Source organism: Dromiciops gliroides, chromosome 2 (assembly GCF_019393635.1).
Source record: "Dromiciops gliroides isolate mDroGli1 chromosome 2, mDroGli1.pri, whole genome shotgun sequence".
NCBI lineage: Eukaryota > Metazoa > Chordata > Mammalia > Microbiotheria > Microbiotheriidae > Dromiciops > Dromiciops gliroides.
Window position 1 is genome coordinate 98,702,914 of NC_057862.1, and position 24,752 is coordinate 98,727,665.

At 34.4% G+C, this 24,752-nt stretch overlaps 1 protein-coding gene and 1 non-coding gene across 2 annotated transcripts in view; one reads left to right on the top strand and one right to left on the bottom strand.

The window, feature by feature from the left end:
* The first annotated feature begins 7,881 nt into the window (after nucleotides 1-7,881).
* Nucleotides 7,882-7,990, top strand: LOC122744966. The gene has a single exon (XR_006355289.1). It is a non-coding gene; the product is annotated as a U6 spliceosomal RNA (small nuclear RNA).
* Nucleotides 7,991-12,694: 4,704 nt separating this feature from the next.
* Nucleotides 12,695-24,752, bottom strand: part of NHLRC2 (NHL repeat containing 2) — an 82,477-nt gene continuing 70,419 nt past the window's right edge. Inside the window, exons 10-11 of the mRNA XM_043985451.1 lie at nucleotides 22,256-22,478; nucleotides 12,695-20,201 (exon numbers count right to left, since the gene is read on the bottom strand). Of these exons, the coding sequence (XP_043841386.1) occupies nucleotides 19,945-20,201; nucleotides 22,256-22,478 (480 nt within the window). The 3' untranslated portion in view covers nucleotides 12,695-19,944. The remainder of the gene's footprint in view (nucleotides 20,202-22,255; nucleotides 22,479-24,752) is intronic.

A 24,752-nucleotide genomic window follows, 5' to 3' on the forward strand; every position in this document is an offset into this window, starting at 1 on the left:
AAGAGTGTTGGGCCAAGGACCTAGGTTCAAATGTTTCCTTTGTCACTTATTACATGTATCATTTCCCTGGACCTCAATGTTTCAATTGTAAAATGACTGGATTGGACAAGATTATTGTATATACATCACATGCTTTATCTTTTTTGGGGGTGGGGTGGGGTGGGGTAATAAGGGTTAAGTGACTTTACCAGGGTCACACATCTAGTAATTGTCAGGTGTCTGAGGTGGGATTTGAACTCAGGTCCTCCTGAATCCAGGGCCAGTGTTTTATCCACTGTGCCACCTAGCTGCCCCCTGCTTTATCTTTTGTTTTAATATTATCTTCATTTACTTTTTAAAACAAATCCATTATAAACATATATAGTCACTCAAAGATTTCTACATTGGCCATATCAAAAAATATTTGTCTCATTCTTCATTTTTTTCCTTCACCTCTCTATCAGGAGGTGGGCATGGTATATTTCTTCATTAGTTCTCTGGAATCCCAGTTGGTCATTAGGTTGATAAGAGATCAGAACAGTAGATTCCATCACATTTATTCATCATAACTTGTTAAACTATTTCCAAATCAATGCCTTCCACACATATAATTCATTTCCTAATGTATCTCTTCTTTCTTTAATTTTTATTTTCCCAAATTACATGTAAAAACAAATTTTAATATCAGTTTTTAAAAACTTTGTGTTCCAAATTCTCTTCCTCACTCCCCCCCACCCCCACTCCCCTTAACTCAAACAATTCAATATAAGTTATACATGTGTAGTCATGCAAAACATTTCCACATTAGCCAGGTTGTGAAAGAAAATAACATCTCTTCTTGACCAAAAATCATCCCTAATAACAAAGAGGGGGGAAAGTTAAACAAAACTAAAAAAATCACATAAAGCAAACCTGACAATATATGCAGGATTCAAAATTCATGGTCTCCCACTTCTGCAAAGAAAGGAGTAAAGTATATTCCTATAGCTCTTCTTCAGAGCCAAGTTTTGTCATGATAACTACACAGCATTCAGTTTTGACTAATTTGTTGTTCTTTCCATTTACATCATATTTACTTTTTCCCTGGTTCTGCCTACTTCATTCTGTATCAGTTCATATATTTTCTTAATCTCCCTACATTCCTCATAATCATTGTTTCTTGAAGGATAGTAACATTCATGTAGGGGTGTGCTAGAGCTAGCTCACACTGGCTGACAAGAGGCAATTATTAAATTTTTGATGGAAGCATTTACATCATGGAAATCATCAAACACTACAAAACATGGCTTCATTTATTGTTTTACTGATTGTGTAGACAAGAAAGTGATGGAGAAAATAATATTAAATCCTTGGATGGTATCACACCCCACCTGGTCTTCTCTTTTCCAAGGTAAACAGCCTCATATGGCATGATTTTGAAGTCTTTCACCATCCTGGTCATCCTTCTTTGGACATTTTCTTCTACACTTGCTCAAGGTCACACCAAACCAATAAATAAGCTGCAGAGGTGGAACTCAAGCCTAGGTCTCTCTTCACTTTGGGGTTACCATTTTCCTACTCTATCATGCTACTTTGTAGCTCCCTAACCTATAATAACATTGATAAATAAGATTTTTCCAAAGCACATTTTTTCACCAAATGTATTTGCAGGTGACTGGGCCCCTCTATTTTTAAATTTAGGGTCACACAGCTAGTAAGTGTTAACTGTCTGAGGCCAGGTTTGAACTCAGGTCCTCCTGACTCCAGGGCTAGTGCTCTATCCACTGTGCCACCTAGCTGCCCCTGGGCCCCTCTTAAAAGTGTGGCATCACCTACCTGTTCCTTTAGAAGGGTTCTCCTACTTTAGAACTCAAGTGGGTATGTGAAAACTGATACCCAGGAGTATCATAATGCTCAGTAGCTGGAGGTGTTCCAGGAGAGACTGGACAACTGCTTGTCAGGGATGTAGTAAAGGCCATTCATTCATTGTACCATGGGTTGGACTAGCAGAGGTATCAAAGTCACTGTTATATTCATTATTAGGCATTGAGTACAGAGCCTACTATTATATTTTTTAAAAAAATTATTTTTCCAATAAACAAACATCAATTTTCTCTCCCTCCCACCTCACGTGTTTCTCCCCCCACCCCCACCCTTCAATCTTCTTGTAACAAATAAGTACAGTCAAAAAAACCAAATTTCCATATTGGCCATATCCAAAGATCTGGGTCTCATTCTCCATCTTGAGTCTGTTGCCTGTCAGGAGGTGGGTAGCATGTTTCAACAACCAGTCCTATGGAATTGTGCTTGATAGTTGTGTTGATTAGATGAACCCTTTCAAAGTTGTTCATCTGTACATGGTTGTTATTGTAGTATAATTTGCTTTGTTGGTTCTACTTGCTTCACTCAGTAGCAGTTCTCAAAAGCCTCAGGTTTCTCTGAAACAGATTTCTTGATCTTTTTTTTTTTTTTTTTTTTTGCTGGGCAATGGGGGTTAAGTGACTTGCCCAGGGTCACACAGCTAGTAAGTGTCAAGTGTCTGAGGCTGGATTTGAACTCAGGTACTCCTGAATCCAGGGCCAGTGCTTTTATCCACTGTGCCACCTAGCTGCCCCTTGATCTTTTTTTTTTTTTTTTTTAGTGAGGCAATTGGGGTCAAGTGACTTGCCCAGGGTCACACAACTAGTAAGTGCTAAGTGTTTGAGGCCGGATCTGAACTCAGGCACTCCTGACTCCAGGACCGGTGCTCTATCCACTGCGCCACCTAGCCGCCCCCCCCCCCCCCGATCTTTTTTAAAAAAAAACTTTCCCTGGATCCTTTTACCCTTTTTTACTTCTATCCCATCTTTCTCATTCTTTTTATCAAATTTATGGAAAGAGTGGTCTATACTCACTACCTTTATTCCTCTACTGCTGTTTGCAATTTGGATTTAGTACCTATTACACTACTGAAATTTAATCTAAAGCCACTGACAACCTCCTAGCTAGCAAACTACCTGTACTTTCCTGTCTCTTTCTTCATCCCCCTTCTTTTAGACAACTTTCTTTTTTATTTATTTAATATTTTGTTTCCCCCAATTACATGTAAAAAGTTTTTTAACATTTATTTTTTAAAAAATTTTAGTTCCAAATTCTTTCTCCCCTTCTCCCTTTCCCCCTCATTGAGAAGACAAGCAGTTTGATATACATTATATATATGCATTCATACAAAACATATTTCCATATTAGTCATATTGTGAAACAAAACACAGACCAACCCCCCCCCCCCCCAAGAAAAATAAAGTTTAAAAAAAAGTATGCTTCAATCTGCATTCACACTCCATCTGTTCTTCCTCTGGAAATGGATAGCGTTTTTCATCATAAGTCCTTTGGAATTCTCTTGGATTATTATATTGCTGAGAATAGCTAAGTCATTCAAAATTGATCGCTACAATATTGCTGCTGTGATAATATTCTCTTGGTTCTGCTCACATCACTTTGCATCAGTTCATGTAAATTCAGTTTTTTCTGAGAGCATCCTGCTCATCATTTCTCATAGCACAACAGTACTTATCAACTTTCTATCCAACCTAGTTCCTTTTCCCTAAATTTCCCTATTTCTGTTAATGGTACGATCATCCTCCCATTATCCATGCTTAAAATGTCGGGGTCATCTTTGATTTAACCCAGGACAATGTCTGGTTTACTCTAGGCATTTAATAAAGCTTATTGATTGATTCTTTTTCCTGACCTCTATTATCCAATCAATTGCCAAGTCTTGTCAATTTTTGCCTCCTGATATCTCTTATATCTGCCCCTTTATTTCCATTCCCATTGCCTCATCCTAGTTCAGGCCCTTAACTCATATTTATACTATTGTAAACTTTTCCAGTTTATTCTTCATGGTCTTGACAAAGTGATCCTTCCAAAAAACAGTGCTGATTGTGTCATTCTGCTGCTCAACCCCTGCAAATGTTTACTCATATATTCTTTAACTTAGCATTCATGACATGCTATAATACTACTTTAAACTATACTCCCAGCTTTATCTTACACTCTTTCCCTTTACTGTCGCCAACTTAGCCCATAGTTTTCAGCGCCTGTGCCTTTGCCCCCAGCATTCATAATCTCAAATGTCTTTTCTCTCACCTTTTTCTGTTGATATTCTACTTGTGCTCTGAGAACCAGATTAAATATCATTTTTTCTGTGAATTCTTCCCTTGACCCCTCAATGAAAGTAATTCACTCTCTACTAGAAACTCATAACACCTTTTTAAAAAAAATTCTCTTGGACATTACATTTTATTTAGTATTAGAGTCTTTGAATATATGGATTATGATTTCCACCAGATTGAAAGTTTTAAGTACAAGGATTAAGTCTGATTTATTTATTCATATTCTTTAGTGCCAAACATCGGTAAGTACTTAACAAATATTTGATGAATGAATCTTTAAATCTAGAGTTGCTAAATATTGGTAATACCATTTGATTTGTGTAATCTACTTATGGCTACCACATCTCTCTGGGTCATTTAAAATTTGGATTCTTCAGTGATCATGGGGTTCTATGTTTCATAGCCATATGAAATCATGATCAATTGGCATTAAATGGATATTTGGATGTGCTTTTTCCTTTTCTTTTTGGTTGTGGAGAGGCTTAGGATCAATGAAAACACTGGGAAATTACTTTCACTTAAATAACTCAAATCCAACCCAAGCCCCTTTCCTTCTTCTAGTCAATCCTGGGATTGTTTTACATCCATCTGTAGTGCCTAAGTTATATGTGCCAATGAACCAATTCAATGGACTGATCATTTAATTGAATGGCACAATGTGGGAAACAGGCATGATCTGGTTTTCCTGGGTAGATAGGGACATCATTCTTTTCAGTGTCCATGGATTTTATTGTAGTATTTTGGGGTTTCATGTAATCAGCACAATGCCATCTGCAAAGAGGAGAACCTTATTATGAACAGAGAATTCCTCTTTTATTTTGGGTCTTTTCAGACCATCCTCCATAACAATGGGGAATATTTTTGGCCACCATTTGTCCATTTGTTTTATGCTTTGCTTAATATTGATAATAAGATGATTGTTGAACAAAGTCTGCTTGAAGGTTTCATTGTCAAAGAATCTTGAATGATTTTATCCTATGCAAGGGAACCTATTCGTTAGCAGCATTTAATGCTACATTTTCCTCTGTGGAGTCAAATACTTTTTTTTTTTAATCAAATAATAAACATAGAGGAGACAGAGTAGTGTAGTACATAGAGAGCTATCCTTGGAGTAGGGAAGACTTGCTTTCAAGTGTCTCTCATGACACATCAGCAAATTACTTAACCTCTCAGTTTTAGAGTTCTTCTAAGAATATAAATTGCAAAGAAGTTGTAGATTGCATTGTTTGTGGGAGTTTCCTCACTGGTTATTTCTTACACCAAGTGAAATCACAAGTGCAATAAGAAAAAAACAACTAAACCTCTAACATCCCTCAAAGTAATAAGCACAGCTAGATCTTGTACTTTCTTTCTTTCTTTTTTTTTTTTTGGTGGGACAATGAGGGTTAAGTGACTTGCCCAGGGTCACACAGCTAGTAAGTGTCAAGTGTCTGAGGCCAGATTTGAACTCAGGTCCTCCTGAATCCAGGGCCGGTGCTCTATCCACTGTACCACCTCGGTGCCCCCGTAGATCTTGTATTCTTTAAGGTTCTCAGTCAATTCTATTATTGTGAATATGTACTCTGCTATAGAACAAATATGCAACAACCCACTTTTCCTCTGTGTTTTCATTAAAGATAGCATAAACATGTACATAAACCATTTTAGTGGAGATTTCGTTGATATGACATAGACATCTTTTTGGCTCTGTGTGTGTGTGTGTGTGTGTGTGTGTGTGTGTGTGTGTGTGTGTGTGTGTGATAATACCATGTGTGATTTTTTTCCCCATTCATTTTGGTATCACCTCAAGAGAGATCTTAAAAAACAATTACTCAGTGATTTCAAAATTGTTTCATTCTCAGCACAAGTTCTTCATATGTATGTTTTGGTCCAACAACTCTTCCTGACTTCATCTTCTCAAATACCATTTGCACTTTTCTAGGTAGGTTTTAATGAAATTTAAAAATCATTTGTTACATCCCTACTATGTTAAGGGTTCTGTATGAGGTTAGAAGCATAAAGAAAAAAAAAATTGTCCCAGTTCTCAAGGACCTTTTATTCTGTCAGCCAGCCAGCCAATAAGCACTTATTAAGCACCTACTATATGCCAGGCACTGTGCTAAGTGCCTTCAATATTCTATTGAAAAGAACATTTGACAAATGTAGTGGTTCCACTATCATTGATGTTAAGGCAAGATTGCTATCAGACTAGTAGAAAATCTGTTCCATTCTGCATGTTTGTTTTCTTCCTTCAAGTTCCATCTATTTCCTTTCTAGATAAACTTGAGATGATCAGCTATTACTTCACATCAAGCTTTGTGAATGTCCATTTCCCTCTCTACTGTTTTTCCCTGTTTTGGAAGGGATGCTGCTTGTTTCTCCATTGTTCTATGTAATGTTCTGCAAATGAGCTTGTACTTTAAGCCTGTGTTGTCCTTGGCTTGCATAGCTCTCCTCTTGGCCAAGAGAGCAAGTGTTTGCTGGCTGAGTCAGTTTCTGAGTTTTAATAAAAGAATTGTCTGTCCTTGCTGCTTCCATTTTATCATCCTGAGTGAGTTGTTTCTCAACTTCTTACAATTTATATTCCAACCTCACCATTTGACTGAAACTAAGATTACCTCATCCTAGAGAAAAGGACCAATTTTTACAAAAATACTTATAGCAGCTTTTGTTGTGGCAGTGGTGGTGCGTAAGAATGGCAAATCAAAGAGATGTCCATCAATTGATGAATGGTTAAACAAGCTGTGATATATGATTGTAATGGAATAGTATTGTGCTATAAGAACTGATAAGCAGGATGGTTTCAGAAAGGCCTGGAAAGACATATGAACTGATGTATAGTGAAGTGAGCAGAACCAAGAGAACATTGTGTACAGAGACAGCAATACTGTTTGAGGAAGAACTGTGAATGACTTAACTATTCTCAGTAATACAGTGATCTAAGACAATTCTAAAGGACAAATGACGAAGCATCCGTTCACCTCCAAAGAACTAATATTGATTGAACACAGACTGAGGCATGCTATTTTTCACTTTCATTTTCCCCTTTTATTCAAGTATTCTCATATATAATTACGAATATGGTAATGTTTTACATAATTGCACATGTATAACCTATATCTGATTGCTTACCACCTCAGGAATGGGGGAAGGCAGGGAAAGAGGGAGGGATAGAATTTGGAACTCAAAACTTTAAAAAATTGAAAAAAAAAAGATTACCTCATCCTCCTTGGCTTCTCTATAGGCTGTGACACTGTCAGGGAGCTAGGTGGCAAAATGGATGAAGTATTAGACTTGGAGACAGTCAGAGAAAACTATTATTCAAATCCTGCCTCAGATACTGGGGCAGACTGGGTGACCCTGGGCAAATCATTTAACCTCTGTCTGCCTCAGTTCTTAGGGTTGACTAGATGTTTATAAGATGCAATCTTATTATCCTATGAACTGTTAAAAGGCTCATGAAATAAAATAATCTGTAAATGGTAATACAAAGGATATGAAATAAATTTTCCCCTATTTGTACTTGGTACTGTTTACATTTTTTGTTTTTTAGTGAGGCAATTGGGGTTAAGTGACTTGCCCAGGGTCACACAGCTAGTAAGTGTTAAATGTCTGAGGCTGAATTTGAACTCAGGTACTCCTGACTCCAGGGCTGGTGCTCTATCCACTGTGCCACCTAGCTGCCCCAGTTTAGTTTTACCAGAGAAGAAACTTCATATAGTGCTTGGTTTTAGGAGCCAAAACAGTCCTGAAAAATTCATGAAGAATTTTCATCAGAGAGTAACAAGAGGTGCTGGTTTTGGCAGCACATGTAATAAATTACAATGATACAGAAAAGATTAGCATGGCCCCTGCCCAAGGATGACACACAGAGTAACAAGAGGTTGTTAGATATGTCTATGTGTACATATAGATATAGGTATGTATACACACATCTATATCTACATACATATATATTTTGTTGAGAGGAATTAAATACCATTTTAGAGTTACTACAATTAATTAATCTGGAAAAGAAGGCAGAGAAAATTTAAGTGTTCAAGTAAGTGCAAGATTACTCCATGTGTCTTCTGAGCAAAGGACAAGAGGAATGCTTATGTTGCAAAGAAGGGATTTAGATTAGATATAAGGAGGCATCTCTTTATGGGCTGGTTAAAAACTAGAATGTGTACTGAAGAGGTGGTTGAGTTTCCTCTCAAAATAGGTTAGATTGATATCATCATCAACATTTATATAATGCAAAGCACTTTACATAAATTATCTCCTTTGGGTATCACAATTACCCTGTGGGATAGGAACAACAGGTATTCTTTGAAAAGATAAGGACATTGAGGCAGATTGGCCCATGGTGAAGTAGCTAGGGTCAAAGGCTGGATTCAAACAGATTTTCCTGACTCTAAGTCCAACACCATCCAGACAAGCTACCTTCTTTTTTTTTTTTTTTTTTTGACAAGCTACCTTCTAATGACCATAATGGAACCTCATTATTACACAACATATTATGGTAGAATTTGGCAGGACGCTTATTATTGGAAATATCCATGTGGCTTCATTAATGTGCTTCTTCACTGCCAATGCTGTGCCTCAGGCAACTTCTCTAAGACTCTTAAGTTACAGATAAGTTGCTGGTCTGCATTGGTAGAGAGAATTTCCACATGGAGATTTTCCTACCCTGATGAAATCACAAAATTGAAAGTTAAAACAAATAGTCATCACAGGACCTAATATAGCAAAGCACCAAAGTTAAAAAATTTATCAGTTCCTTCCCCATTCAAATTATCATTCTACTTTCTTGCCAGATGTTAGTTAGACTAATTAAACCAAGAATCCTTTAAAAAAATGTTTCCTACTTGTTTAAGGTACATCATTAATAGCAGGTATGAAGTGGCTCTCTGCATTTTTGGCGTGGGCCTATTTATTATAACAAAGGTGGCAAACTCAATGACCTTGAGATCCCTTGCAATGCTGAATCTTAGGCCATGTCAGTTTCCTGAACATAAGGTAAGCCATTGTTTTCAATTTCCAGGATGAGGAGACAAAATATACTTCAAATATTTATCCTCCTTATCCTGTCAACTCTACTAAGGGGCTCTGTTGTAGTCATTGAAATGAAATGCCAAATATAGAACAAGTGTAAGTAATTTAAAGTGGCATGCATTGCTCAGTATATGGAATTGTCGAGTTTTTCCCAAATTAAAATCTCCGGTAGTGAAATATCTAATTTTCACACATTGGCAGAAATGAATGCATCACTTAAGAATTCCATCATCTTTTCATCTGCATAATTTATGGTGATTTGTGACAGGAGCAGAAGACAGACTACACAATTAGATTTGTTATCTTTAAAAACTGGTATTTTTTTTTAGAAAGGCACATATTTATCCTATAGTTTTTACTTAGCATTTATAGGTTACTATTGATTAAATCTATCTTCTATAGTTAAATAAAAATTATTTGGGGAACAAAACAGGCAACCTAGAAAATGCCAGTGGTTTGGATTAAATATGCCAGATGGTTTTGAATTAAAATTAAAATTTTACCTTGTCTTAAGTGTCTACTAGGAGCGGCCTGACTCAGAAAGGAAATAAGCTAGAAGGTATGACTTAAAAGTTACAACAAAATCTTCCAAGTAATTGAACTTCTACCTAAACCAACAAAAGCAGAGGTGCATTATTTACTTCTTTATATGTGCCAGTGAATAACATGGTAAAACACAAAGCACACCTATGCGAAAAATGAATTCTAGGTGAAATGAATTTTAGGTTAATTAAAATTTGTTACAAAGGTTTTTTGTTTTTTTTCAAGTGGGGAAAGAAGGGCAGAAAATATAAATGCTTATCAATAGAAAAAATAAAATTTAATAAAAAATAAAAAAGATGAGTTTGAATATTTTTATTTGTAGTCATCCCCCTTCTAAATGTTACTTTTAGTCTACTTTTGGAAAATGGAGGTTTCACTTCACTAATGCTAACAAGAAGCTAGTTCACAGGTTTTGGAGAGTAAGAATTTATAAATTTATAAATTCTTTTAAAGCTTCAGGGCTAATGTCATATAAATTTTAACATCTCTGTGTCTCACAGGTTATCGGTTAAGTGAGATATAATAAATATTAAATATATCCCAAATGCCATGAAAAATGACAAAGAGGGCAATACATTTCTATGGATGTTAGTTGGTAAATGAGGTCAGTCACAAATTTGAAAATGAGATCACTGACATTAATGTTAGAAAAAAGGAACCATTTATATTAGTTCAAATTAAAGGAGTTTAAATATATCCTTGAAAAGGTCCTTAATATGTGAACTATACACAAAAGATATTTAAAGAAAAATGGTTCTGTATGATGCATTTATGATGCTTTGGGATGACAGTGTTATTTTGAATCTAAAGTTATTTATCTGGTTAAAAATTAAAACAATCACCAGCTAAGGATTCAAGTTGTACAAAACTTATTTGTGTAGAGGGAGAGAATTCAGAACTGAAAATGAAATAAAATTGAATTAAAAGCAGAAACCTAAAAATTTATTTGTGCTAACTAGATTGTAATACAAAGATTAATAGAATTCGAAAGCAGGGTGGCACAGTGGACACTGCACTGGACTTGAGTACAGCTTTGCCAGTTATTAGTTCCAATAAGGCTTCCAGTATGAGCCACGAGAAGGACTAGATTTCTGTCACCCAAGGACCAGCTTAGAAAAGTTCAGGAAGGCTGATCACTAGTGATTTTTTTTCAGACAGAGCGACTAATGAAACTTAGGTAGAGGGGGAGCTACCTAGATAAATCACAGGTACTTGAAGATAGAGTGTTGTGGTGGAAGTAACCCTGGACTTAGATCAGAAGACCTCTATTCAATTCCTGGTTCTGACAGTCATTAGCTGTGACTTTAGGAAGTCATTTTTCTTTTGCGGGACTCTGCTCATTTGCAAAATTAGGGGAGTGGACAAGACCCTTTTAAACATTAGCATCCTGGGGTTTTATTAAAAGTTACTAGTGAAAGAGACTGGGACTTGATCCATGATTTCACCGACACTCAAAAGAGGCGAATTCCTGTGAAATCAATGTAGCTGGGTACCTTCTCTTTATTTTATGGTCTTACAGTTGCCCAACGAGCACTGTGGAAATTAAGTGACAGCCAATCTGTGTTAGAAGCTGAACTGGGAGCCAGGTCTTTATCCGCTACAACACTCTGCTTCTCATTTGAAATAATTATTCTAAATTATATAAAAAAAAGCTCCCACATGTACAAAAATATTTATAGCAGCTCTCTTTGTGGTGGCAAAGAATTGGAAATCAAGGGGATGTCTATCAATTGGGGAATGGCTGAACAAGTTGTGGTATATAAATGTAATGGAATACTATTGTGCTATGAGAAATGATGAGCAGGCAGATTTCAGAAAAACCTGGAAAAACTTAAGTGGACTGATGCTGAGTGAAGTGAGCAGAACCAGAACATTGTACACAGTAAAAGCAACATTGTGTGATGATCAACTGTGATAGACTTGGCTCTTCTCAGCAGTGCAATGTTCCAAGACAATTCCAAAGGACTCATGATAGAAAATGCTCTCCTCATCCAGAAAAAACAACCATGGATTCTGAATGCAGATTGAACCATGCTGTTTCTACTTTTGTTTTTTTCTTTGAGGTTTTCCCCTTTTGTTTTGATTCTTCTTTCACAACATGACTAATGTGGGAATATGTTTAATATGATTGTACATATATAACCTATATCAGATTTCTTTCTGTCTTGGGGAGGAGAGAGGGAGAAAAATTTGGAACTCAAAATGTTATAAAAACAAATGTTGAACTGGAAAAAATAAAATACTATTTAAGATTGAAAAAAATGAATGGGTCCATCTAAGAAAATTTATTCTAAGATCAAGTCCTAAGCTATAATAACTATAATGATACAATAAACCTTCAAGACTACCACACCAGTCACATACGACACATACAAACATTTTCTTAGGAAACAGAAATCACAGAATATGAGATTTTAGTTTGTGTTGTATGAGAAGTTTAGCCCAACTTCCCACCCAATGCGGCAATTCATTCTACAGTATTAATGACAGTCATCTAACCTCTTGAGATGAGAAGGTATGCCACTAACTTATGGAATAGCCTGTTCTGGACTACTGGACTTCCTCTAATTTTCATAGATTTTGCTCTAGTTCTTTCCTCCAGAGCAAGGCAATTTGTACTCACACTTCTATATGACCATCCTTCAAATATTTTAAGACAGTTAACAAACATGTTTTCTCTTAGCCTCTTCTGTACAACACATACAGAGCATCTCCAACTGGTCTTTTGTTTTTGTTATGTAATGATTTCAGTAGAGTGTCATGTCAATTTTCACAAATTAAGTTCTTTTATTCATGGAAATATTGGTAATCTTTAAAGTGCCATCACTGCAGACTATCTAAAATGGAAATTTTACATACCAAATTTAAGCATTTTGAAATTTCAATGCTCCTCACTAAATAGTTCCTTAAAAATCTCAAATTCTAAGCTATGATTTAACTGTTTATCCATATAGTAAAATTTCTTTTGTGAAACAGTTTAGTACAAGAAAACAAAAAGGCATAAATAAAACAGAAATGTGCTCTTAGAGAGAAAATATTACATCTGTTTAATGAAAAAAGTACAAAGCTTTAGAAAAGGAGACAGATTTCAGTGCATATACAGCATAAGCACATACTTTGTATCAACCACAAGTTTTATACTTCTCTTCATTGGGTAATAAAGACCATTCTCTCATAGCTTTAAAATTCATAGTGAAGATTAAGAAAATCAGCTTTAAAATGTAGAAATATTAAAATGAATAGCACAGTATAAAAATATTCATCTGTCCACATAAAGTACTTTACAAATGCACAGCATATTTTAAAACAATTCTGTCTAAAGATAACATCACATATATCTAGAGTCATTTTGTCCTATTTAAATAGAACTTTACTGCATTTTATCTTTAGAAAGCAAAATAAAATGAAATCAAAAGATTTGAATCAAACATTTGGAATGACAGATATGAAAAAGACAGCATGGCAGCCCAACTCAGAAATGCAATTCTTAACTTTTTATACAACACAAACAATAGGAAAAGCCCAAGGCTCCTCAATGTGTCCAGTTTGAGGATGCAGTTTGAAGAAATGTTCTAAACTGTTCAATTCAAAATAAGAAGTTGAAATCAGAGTCAATCTTACATTATCCATATTGTGGCTTAACTACAGAAGGTTTTGGGTTTTTTTGTTTTTTGTTTTTAGTGAGGCAATTGGGGTTAAGTCACTCAGCTAGTAAGTGTGTGTTAAGTGTCTGAGGCCGGATTTGAACACAGGTACTCTTGACCCCAGGGCTGCTGCTCTAACCACTGTGTCACCTAGCTGCCCCAACTACAGCAGTTTTAAAATCCCAAGGTGGCTTCCTAACTGCCACACCAGTGTCCACTGCTATATGCTTAGGGAGATAATGACTCATGGTAACAAAGCCATCCTGTTATTCTCTGGTGCTTATATATCTAGTTAACTTTCTTCAAATATAAGCACATACTAGTAAAATGTATTTTGTATGCTGTATAAAGACTGAGGATTATGGTGTGCTGAGAAAATAGGGGGGGTATTTTTGAAATAGATAAATGTGGATGACTGATTTTAATAGTATTCATTTAGGGAGACATTTCAATCCTTTATCAGAAAAAAAATTATCTGGGCTAAGCTTAGTAAAGTGTTGCAGACCACATAACAGCAGGTACACATTACTGCACAGAGCCACTGAATGCTTCTCCCACTGGCACAAAGACTGTTAAAATACCTAAAACAATCACACATATTGTTGTTACATGACAGTATTATACAACAGTGTCATATATGACAGTATAAGACTTCAATAAGCAGAGCTTTTCAATTCATGCCCTCACAAATATTGACTATTCAGTTTTTGTTCAACTATATACCTTAATACATATTTCTTATGAGAAGTCAAATCAAATGAAACCATGCAAACAGAATACTTGTTCTTCTGTTTCTAGATACAAAGATTTCACTTACTTTTAAATGCTAAATATACTCTAGGCTATGGGGATGGGGGGGGGGGAAGCACAGCATTACTCTAGTCTTGTCCATACTATTCATCCATTGTGATGACAATTTTAACTCTTTCAGGTAAAACAAACTCGAATGGCCAAATCTTGCTTAACTATATAGATCAATAGGGCAAATGCGGGCTACAGAAAACATGCTACCCAGAGCTGAAGAAATCTAACTCATATGAATTAAGTTAAACTGTTAAAAGGGCATATTGCTGAAGTGTGTGTTTTTTTTAAAGCATATGGTTGGTGGTCTAGGTAGGGAAATAAATTTAGAAATACCTATAATTCTTTCTCTTTGTCCTGGAGTTTTCAACAGAACAAAATGCCCTCTGCTATACTTGAAAGCAGCATGCCAATGAAGAAGAGGTACACATCAAACAATGCCTAACTATAGCTATGCAAACATTCCACAACAAGTATCTGGGGTTTAACTTTCCAGCTCTGACTTCATGGTATTAACCTTTGAAAATAATTAAACCAAATCAACAGTTAAGAACCGAGGGGAGTGCATTCTGAAGACCTGAACAGAGACTGCCATTTTATTTCTTTTTATTTCATCTATCTACAGGCAAAACAGTGAACCACCAGCAGCTAGTCTGACCTGATCTTTTAACAGGTCCAGGGTTTGTTCACCACAGATTACAAGTGAATTAAGTAGGGATTAAACACGTAAAACATTAGCTTAAATCTCTAAATTTCAAATTACCCCCCCCTTCACATGACTCTATTGAATGAATTTTTTAAAAAAAGTTTTTGACCAAATTAACATATTACTATACATATTCTCAAGGTCCAATTATTTCACATCAAGGAATCATCACATAAGAACAAGGAAAAGGGAATCTTGCTTACTATCAATCAGTTGCACCTAATGAATTGAATGCTTTACCTGAACTACCTGTAACCACTGCAAGTTGGAGCTGGAAGGGCTGTCATTTTGCTGATGAGGAAACTGAGGCCTGTGGAGATTAAATGCTCTGCCCAAGGTCACACAACCAGGTAGTGCCACAGCCACAACTACAATGAGTGTCTGGACTTCTGGTCCAGAATCTCCCCCAAGCATCATTCTTTAAATACAACACCAATTTATCCCAATGCTGATTTTTAGAATGGGGCTTTGTGGCAGAATTACTGAAAATAGCTTTGAGGATCATAATCATAGGAGAGCAATGAGCTGATAATGGAAAAGGTTTCATTACTGAACCTGGGCAATTTGGGATCACAACTTAGTAGACACTATATTGTTTTCACAAGAAAGCCTAATGATTAATTAAAGGATCAGATAGGCTGTAGTAAAGGGCAATCAGGATCCCTAATGCCTGTTGAAGTGTATTGTCATGGGGTGGGGGTAGAAGAGCAGAAGACTAGCTGCTATAGGTCTGTTTTATTTGTGTAATACAGTTCATACAGTGCCACATATAAAACTGAGGCATTTTATATATGTGTTAACAGGTTAGCCTATTAAGAGTTTCTAGATCTTTTATTAAACTTTTCTTACTTGAATATTCATGAAACTCTTTAAGAATTCCAAACAATCCTGTGCTCAGGAATTCATTTTTGAATGTGTCTTTACAACAAGGTCTTAATTATATTTCTAAGGATAATTAAGATAGCAATAGTAGAACAGTTAACATTGCAAAGTTATTGAACCCCCACAATGGGAAGTTGTTAGAATGGGCTACATATGCCAGGAATGTAAAATTTCTCACAGTATTCTGGGCATTGTATGAATCTGAGGAAAAAAAGGGCCTATGAAATATCTAAGGAATGAACTATTAAAAATGTGAACTATTTCAGACCCTGAATGCTACAGCAACAAAGCTCAGGAGACAATATAGCTAAAATATTCATGTTTAATTTCAGTATCACTGGTATTATAAATATCAGTATTTTAAATTTCCTTTAAGGAAATCATTGTTAAGTAATTTTTTTTTGTTAGACATATTGATAGACTATGGCTAACGCTGATTTTAATTATTATCAGGACTTTTAAAAAGCATAAAAGGAGAAACTATTTCTCTTTAGAATAAATTTTAAAAAGAGAAAATTAGTCTTTTCTTCTGGGAAAAGTATATATGAGAAATGTCTTATTTGATTCTAGATGTATTAAATAAAATTCCAACACTTGCTATAAAATTCAGAATGAGATGTGTCTACTTTGGGTTCTGTAACATGGATTCCAAAGGCATTATTATGTAGTGAGATATCGGTATATTTATGTTCCTACTTACTTAAAAGAAATGCTGTCAGAAAAAATTTTTTCAAAGAACTAAAGTATGTAAATTAATAATGAAGGAGCAAAAATGGCATGATCAATTCCATTTTCATACTTCTCCAGAATATACAGTTTAGGAAAGATAAAATTGGTTAACAATTGTTCCAAAAATCTTATTTTTTAAAAAAAATGCTGTAAAATATTAGTGTTTACTTTGTCATAGTTTATCTTGAGGATGCTAAAAGATACAGAGCACTACAGTATGTTCAACTACATTAAATTGTCTTCACATGTAAATGAATGACAACTGAGTCAAAAATAGGTTTAAACCAGTTAAATAATGGTGGTAGTTGTTAAGTATAAACAAAAGTTTCAAACACGAATACAGACCAATGGGTGGTTTTTTTGTACTAGAAGCTAAGAAATTTTTTTTATCATATAGTGAAAATTTTAAATTTTTTCACGTATAATTTCATATTTTCTTACTGTATTAAAAAATCTTCCTTACTTCAATGACACTATGAACTCTTAATTGTATTTATCACAAAGACAAATGAAAATGAGGAAGAAGATTACTAACTGTAGGTAGGCCACTATAATAAAAAAAATTGGATACTTCAAAATTTTCAACTTTGCCTTCTTATTAAACATTAAGAATATTTTTAAATGAGCCAAGGTATAACAGTAGCCTATTGTGTACTATTTGTTGCAACCTATATTTAAAATCAGAATAGCCTTTTCTTTGTAAACAGATTAAGCACTTGACCAAGATAGAACAGTATATTTAAAATAAATATTTCTTTTTGGCATGAACTACAGCAACACTGAGTTCATGTGGATAAAATCACGGAAATCCCACAAATAATCTATACAATGCTGCTATTAAGAAAAAAAATTAAAAATGGCTACAAATGAGCAGAATGACCTTGTATAAGTACTACCTCTATTTTGAGTTTGCTTTAAAAAATTTATTTATTTTGTTAAAAAATGTGAGCAAATACCTTATTATAGACATTTAAGTACATTTCTTTTCATTGAAATGTGACTGATTAACAACACCATCACTGGGCAAATTAAATTAAGCAGCTGCCAAGCAAAAATAAAAAAATGTGCAAAAGGTAATGAATACAGCAAAACCAAAGAAATATTATCCCCAACTGTCTGCTCTTTATTCCTTATACTTGTTTCAATTTGATAATCAATTAAAATTTTATTTTCTTCAATCCTGGTCATTTTAGTGTTGTTTAAAAGAACATATCCTGTGGTTTATTCACCAATTTGATTAGTCTCTGATAAACAAGTGTTATCAATGAGAAAAAAGTTGCAGTTGGTAGCATGATAATAATTTTTAAAAATTATACTTCAAAGATTAAAGACATAAACATAGTCTGAAAAAGAGAAAAATCAGTTCTAAAAATAAAGTATCTTGAATATCTTTTAATAATATATAAAAATAATAAACATGTAAATATAGTTTCTATAAGAAAATATTTCTGAAATAAGTATTCTTTTTGAGAGCACATAATTAAGTATACTTGTTAATATATTTACCTTTAAAAATATTTCTGAACTAAGTTAAGTGTACGTTTGGAGAACATGTGAAAGCATCTATGTTCTTTTGGAATAGGAAATGATTGAGCCAGAGTATTCTCATCCTGACCAACCGGAAAAGACAAATCCAATAAATCAAACGAGAATCTAGAGTACTATTCTTTCTGGCCAAGTTAGAATGCTATGACAATGGGAATAAGAGTACGCCAACTTTTGGTATTGAAGCTCATTCTTTTGTTTTGTGAAAGAAATTATGAGCTAATAAGACATAGAATCCAAGGTTGTTTCCCCCACATATATTTTGAAGTCTTCTTAAAGGACAGATTTAGCAAATAAACAATCTAACTTAAATTTCCTGATTAAGCTAAATCCTTAACTAGAATTTCAACCATGAGATGACAGCAGACAATTATTTCAAATTGACAACTTAATTATCAATATAGAAAAATGGGCCAGTAATATTTAATTATATTTCACATCCTAGCAATGGTTCCATAGATACAGATCTTCATGATATTCAGTTTCATGAAAGGAAAAAAAAAGCCTACCTCTCCATATGCTCAATAAGTATTTGTCAACTGAATGAATTAATATGGATCCCTTGATGTTTTTAAGAACAAGACATTTGATCAAATCGCAAGCAGGTTCGGTTGTTGTAGAAAGTAACAGATATGACAAACCATCTCAACAATTAACTAAAAGGTGTCAGGAAAAGCCTTGAAGATATTTTTAAAATTATAATTTAGGGGAAAATGTCATTCTCATTCTAGTACACATTTTACAGTTATTTCAATAGCATAAAAAATAAGCTTTTATGGCTTACTAATAAAAAAGCAGCCCTTCTAAGTGTCCTCAAAGGTTGTTCTTTTTAGTAAAAGAGAAAAGAAAGATCATCAGAACAACCTAAACCCAGCTTTGACAGTATGGAGAATTAGTTTGTACAATATACCACATCTAGCAACAGTAGTAGAGTGTTTCCACTTTGAATACTTAAAGAGCTGTTTTAAAAAATAACACAAAATTCATAGAATTTTAATTCTGGAAGAAAGAAAAGAGATCAAATATATTTGTGTTTCCTATTAATACAGAAGGATAAAAAGTTCATGAGGTACAGTGTTGATTTGATTCACACTGAATTCTCTAATGATGTTCCTATAAATGGTAACACACAAAAAAATCCTTTTCCTTGCAAAACTAGAACATTTGCTGGACCACATTCATTGTTTGGTATAACTATAGTAAGAATTTCAGCCCAAGTTCAAAGAGAAGCTTTCAAAAAAGTGTGTTCAAATGCAATCTCTGTAATTTTTTCCTAAGGCTATCCTCTTCATATAAGGCAAACATGATGGTATAAGAGCAGCAGACTAAGTTTGCCTATAATAGGTAAAATCTACATTTTAAATACATACTATAATTCAGATATTCACAGGAGAGAACAATGAGTAAATTCATTAATTAAGTTCCACTTTAAAATTTTACTGTGATAGAAGAACCGTTTTTAGTTTAAGAAAGAACCTATGCTTTGGATTCAGACAATTCTTTACAAAATTTTAGAGACCTAATCGTGGTTCCTGTGAAAGGTCCTGTGGATTTACTGAAAGATCCTACAGAGTTTAATAAAGGCAAATTCGATAAAGTACTTCATATTTTATCAACTGCACCTAATTTTACCAGTCCTAATATGGAGCTCAAACATGACCTTTCTTTTTAGAACATAGTTATTTTACAGAGCCATACTCCATACAGAGCCACAGTCCAAACTATGACCTAGGACTTAACTAGTCCACAAACAAAATGTGAATATTTCTCCATATAATAAATAGGTAGAAAATTAATATAATTTTACTTAAACAGCAGATGCTATCACAAAGTAATGAATTTCAAGTTATTCTGTCTTAAATACTAGGTGATAAGGGACAGAAGGAAAGACATCTGTTTGGTTGCTTGAATAAAAATGGTGAGCAATAAGTTAAAGTGACTGGCTGAAATGTGGAGCATTGGCTGTCTAAAACACATATCTCAACTCTACTGGAGGTATGTTACTGTGGTATGTATTAGCAATCTGTAATGGCTGACTAAATAGAATTCCTTTCATCATACAGGCACTGCTGTCTGCACTACAGTAATAGAGGCACACACAGATGGACACAACTACTTCAAAGGACAAGCAACTACAAGGAATCTTCAGAGATATCACAGGTTGCTTAGAAAGACTCCTAATTTCTCCTGATGGAGTCTGTCCTTCAAGAAGCCATTCATTACCTGGGAAATAAAAAATAAAATCATTAAGATCATAAACATTTACATGTAAATAGAGAATAAAGTCCTTTTTTATTATGTGTTTATAAAAAAATTTTCATATGTTTTCCTTTATGTGAACAACTCTACCAAACTTATACCGAAGACAGAATTATCTTAGATATTTGTCTGTAATTTCATGTTCTTATATTATTTATAATCTAATTCTTTTACACTAGCAAAAATGAAATATTATTTGCAAAAATGCCGGAATAACTTGAATTTTCTACAAGTAGGCAACCAAGATTGCATGTCAATAAATAAGTTAGTAATACACTGTAGCAATAAAGCATACAGAGTTAATGTTTCTGCTTTTTGAGAGCTATTTTGCATTGTCAGAGGCCAAATTCACTGACTTTTGTATTCAGTATTGTGTTCTGCACAGTTGAAATTGTTGGAAACCCAAGTTCCGGAGGAGTCACTGTGATGCAGAAGAAAGAGAACTGGAATCAAGTCCCAACTCTGCCACTAATCAGTTTCCTAAGATTAGCATTAATGTCTTTGACTTTCAGTAGGATGTTACTGTAACTTTTTTTTAATTCAGTCCAACTGTGAGAGAAATGTCACTCCCATTTTGCAGATGAATAAACAGAAAAAGAAATGGTCCTCTATACACTATGAGTTAGTTGTAGGGATGAGTTTTCTGATCCCTCATTTAATCCTCTTTATCCCATGATTAATATCTCTGGTGAGAATAATTTCATTGTATAAACTTAACAATGATTATGTTTTTTCCAGCTGGTATTGAAAGCCAATTTGTTATACTTAATAATATGTCAATTCTTACCATCCCTTATAACAAAAAAAAATAATTTAAAAAGAACTTTTCTACATAATTTCATTCCCTTTTAACTTTGAAGCAGCAATTATGACTTATAGGAGGAGCTTTTTGGAAATTTTAAGAGGATTACATGTGGGTCAGCTTGTCAGGGTAGATGTACCAGCTTCTTGCCACTGTTTGAAATATAAATAAATGAGTTTTCTTTTCACTCGTATGACTTTTATCCAATTGCCTTTCTTTTTTCCTATTTTCTTTCTGCTTCCTCTGAGTGAATACTACACAGCTTTTTCACAGAACCACAGAATCTTAGAACCTACATATCTAGTTTAGCCTCATCTTATAGATGAGAAAACTGAGGTCCAAAGAACTTGTCGTTTGTTTAATGTCACACAATCAGGAAATGACAGGGCTGGACCAAGAATCAAGGTTTCTGGACATCCAGTCTGGTGATCTGCAGTTTCCACTGTCATTCCTTGTTTTAGATTTTTCTGTTCATATTGGATCCTTTCAGGAAAACACAATAATGGCAAGTACAAGCAATCAGAGATCTATGCTCCAATTAATTTGGGAAGTGATATGTAGCTTCAGGTGGACTACCATCTTTCAGTTAAATGAGAGAAAGAATTTCAAAGAGTAATGATGGTCCCCAAACTGGCTGTTAAAGGGGGACAGGTATTAATAAGTGTCTATGCTTAGAAATGAACCCAGGTCTTCTAACTAAAACATTAATGTCTTTTTTTAAAAAATATTTTTTGGGGGGCATGGCAATGAGGGTTAAGTGACTTGCTCAGGGTCACACAGCTAGTAAATGTCAAGTGTCTGAGGCCTAATTTGAACTCAGGTCCTCCTGAATCCAGATCTGGTGCTTTATCCACTGCGCCACCTAGGTGCCCCCAAATTAATGTCTTTTCACAGGATTCTGAAGGAGAGATAATCTGGGAGGAATAACACTTAAAATTATTATAATTTAATCATAATCACAACAACAATAATGAAGGCTCACATTTGTATGGGGCTTTATGATTTACAAAGCAGTTAATGCGTTTTCTCATTCGATTCTTATGATGACTCTGGGAGGCAGATGCTATTATTACCCCCATTTTACAGATGAAGAAATTGGAGCTAAGAGAGTAGCTTCTCTAGCATCACACAGTATATCTCCACATCCAGCGCCCTATTCATTAAGGGGAAGCATGTTAATATATTATGTTACTGGCAATGTCAGTAATGTACCCACCTTCAGCTGTTAGAAACCAGAAACTAGGTGCTCCTTCAGTCAGTTTTGCTTCTGAAGGAAGATCTAATCTTAATATAAACTGAAGATTCTGTCCAGGAGATACGGTCAGTGGTAAAAGCTTAATATTTGGAGAAGATTTAGGAAGTTTGGGTAGTTTTATTGTCTCCTGCTTTTCTAGAAATGGACCATCAACAACAGCAGTTTCCGAACTGATGATAGAGAGCTATAAAAAAATTTTTAAAAAGTTACTAAGCACAAATTTGTTTGATGGGTTACTTTACTTATAATAGTCTACCTGGAATAGAAAGAAGAGCAGTAGAGATACAAAATTCAACAAAGGAGACAGATATAAAACCTATGGTCTCAGATAGCTATACACAAATGTGCAACGTGTAGGAATAAAGAAAGTAAACTAAATCAAAGAGACAATTTAAAATTAATAAATATCAGCAAGACTCGGTAGAACGAAGCCCAAGATTGGAATACAGCTCAGGAAGAAGACACCTTATTTAAAAGGGAACACGTTAGGTTAAAATGTGGGGGTAAGGGGAGCACAGCAGCACTGTATATTAAGAAGGGAAATCTAAGAAACCAGAGGGAGAACAGAGAAACAAAAAGAAGAAATAAATAAGGAATCTGGAAGTCAGATCACAGGCCTGGCGACACAGGCATGCTGTGGTAATAATGGGATACTTCATTTATCTGGACATATGTTTGTACCCTCTCTTTGGTTAGAGCAGTCAAGAAATTGTTAACTTCATCTTTCAAATGGTGGAGGGGCTAATGACGATCTGGATAGTGATTTCTCACCAACAAAAAGGAACTCATTGCTAGAGTGGATGCTATGCAATTATCCATTTAATCTCCTGTGAGCTTCTGTATTTCTTGTTTCATTACAACCTCTTCCCCTATCCATAGTTGTGAAATTTCTTTCATTTTCCTCTGTTATTATCTGGCCTTTCATTGAACTAAACCAAATTATAACAAAATTCATCTTCAGGGATCTCCATCTCCATCAGTTCTCAGGTTTTCTTCTTTGGAGTTCATTTATAGGTTTTTAAATTTTTCTTCCTTTGAATTAAGTTTTCAAAATTTTCTTTTCTTGTTCTGATAATTTGGGTATTTTCTATTTGGTAAAGAGTCATTCATTTCAATTAAGCTATTTTTTTCTGGCATATAAGTGGGCACAATTGTTTGTAATAAACATCCTTTTTATTTCTTCATTTGTTGTGAATTATTTTTTTCTTCCAATTTTGATAGTTTTTTTTTCCTCTATCAGATTAAGTTTATTCACTTTATTAGCAGTTTTCTTTTTAAAATATGGTTTCTGGGGGGCAGCTAGGTGGCATGGTGGATAAAGTACCAGCCCTGGATTCAGGAGGACCTGAGTTCTAATTTCACCTTAGATACTTGACACGACCCTCATTGCCCCGCAAAAAACCCCCCAAACCACAAAAACCCACCACCACCACCACCACCACCAAATATATGGTTTCTAGGATTAATTACAAATTCAGTATCACTGTTTTAAATTTTATCTCTTCTTTGATTTTAAGTTATAATTTGTCTTTAGTAGAACTGTTAAAATCTCTTGCCTTTCTAATTCTTTTATTTGTTTGGTCATTTTATTGATCTACTCTTCTCTTTGGTTGATTATTTAAAGATAGAAATTTCCCTCTTAGAATTGTTAGGACTACATTCTAAAAGGTTTGATACAACACCTACTATTGCAATTTCCTTTGTTTAAATTATCTCTTTTCTCTGTTATTAACCAATTCTTTATATCAAATTTATAAGTATCTATTTAATTTTGAATTTTTCTTTAAGTATCCTTTGTTGATTATAATTTTATTGCATTGTTGTCAGTAAAGGGTGTTTAATATTTCTCCATTTCTCCATTTATTTATGAGATGATGTCCTAGCACATGGCCGATTTTTGTAAAGGTGCCTTCCTTAGCAGAGAAATATGGATATTTCTTTCTATTCCTATTCAGTAATCATCAGAGATCTGTCATACCTAGGTTTTCTAAAATTCTATTGAATTTCATAATTAATTTCTTGCTTAATGTTTTCTAGATTTGTATAGATCTTAAAAGGAGCTTATTGAAGTCTCTATTAGAATTTTGCGTAATTCAATGAACTTTTAAGTTTGTAGATTTTATGCCATTCAGTGCATATATGTAACAAAATGATAATTTCTTGAACCATGAAGTTTAATGTAGTTTCTTTGTTATTTCTTTTAACCATCCTAACTTTTCTTTTGGCAGAGCAATGAAGGTTAAGTGACTTGCTCAGGGTCACACAGCTAGTAAGTGTCAATTATTTGAGGCCAAATTTGAACTCAGGTCCTCCTGAATCCAAGGCCGGGGTTTATCCACTGTGCCACCTAGTTGTCCCATCCTAATTTTTAAAAATTAATCTGAAGCTTAAAAAATTCTGTTCAATCCCTTCAATTAATTCTATGTGAATTTGTTGGGTTCTGTTTTCTACTATAATC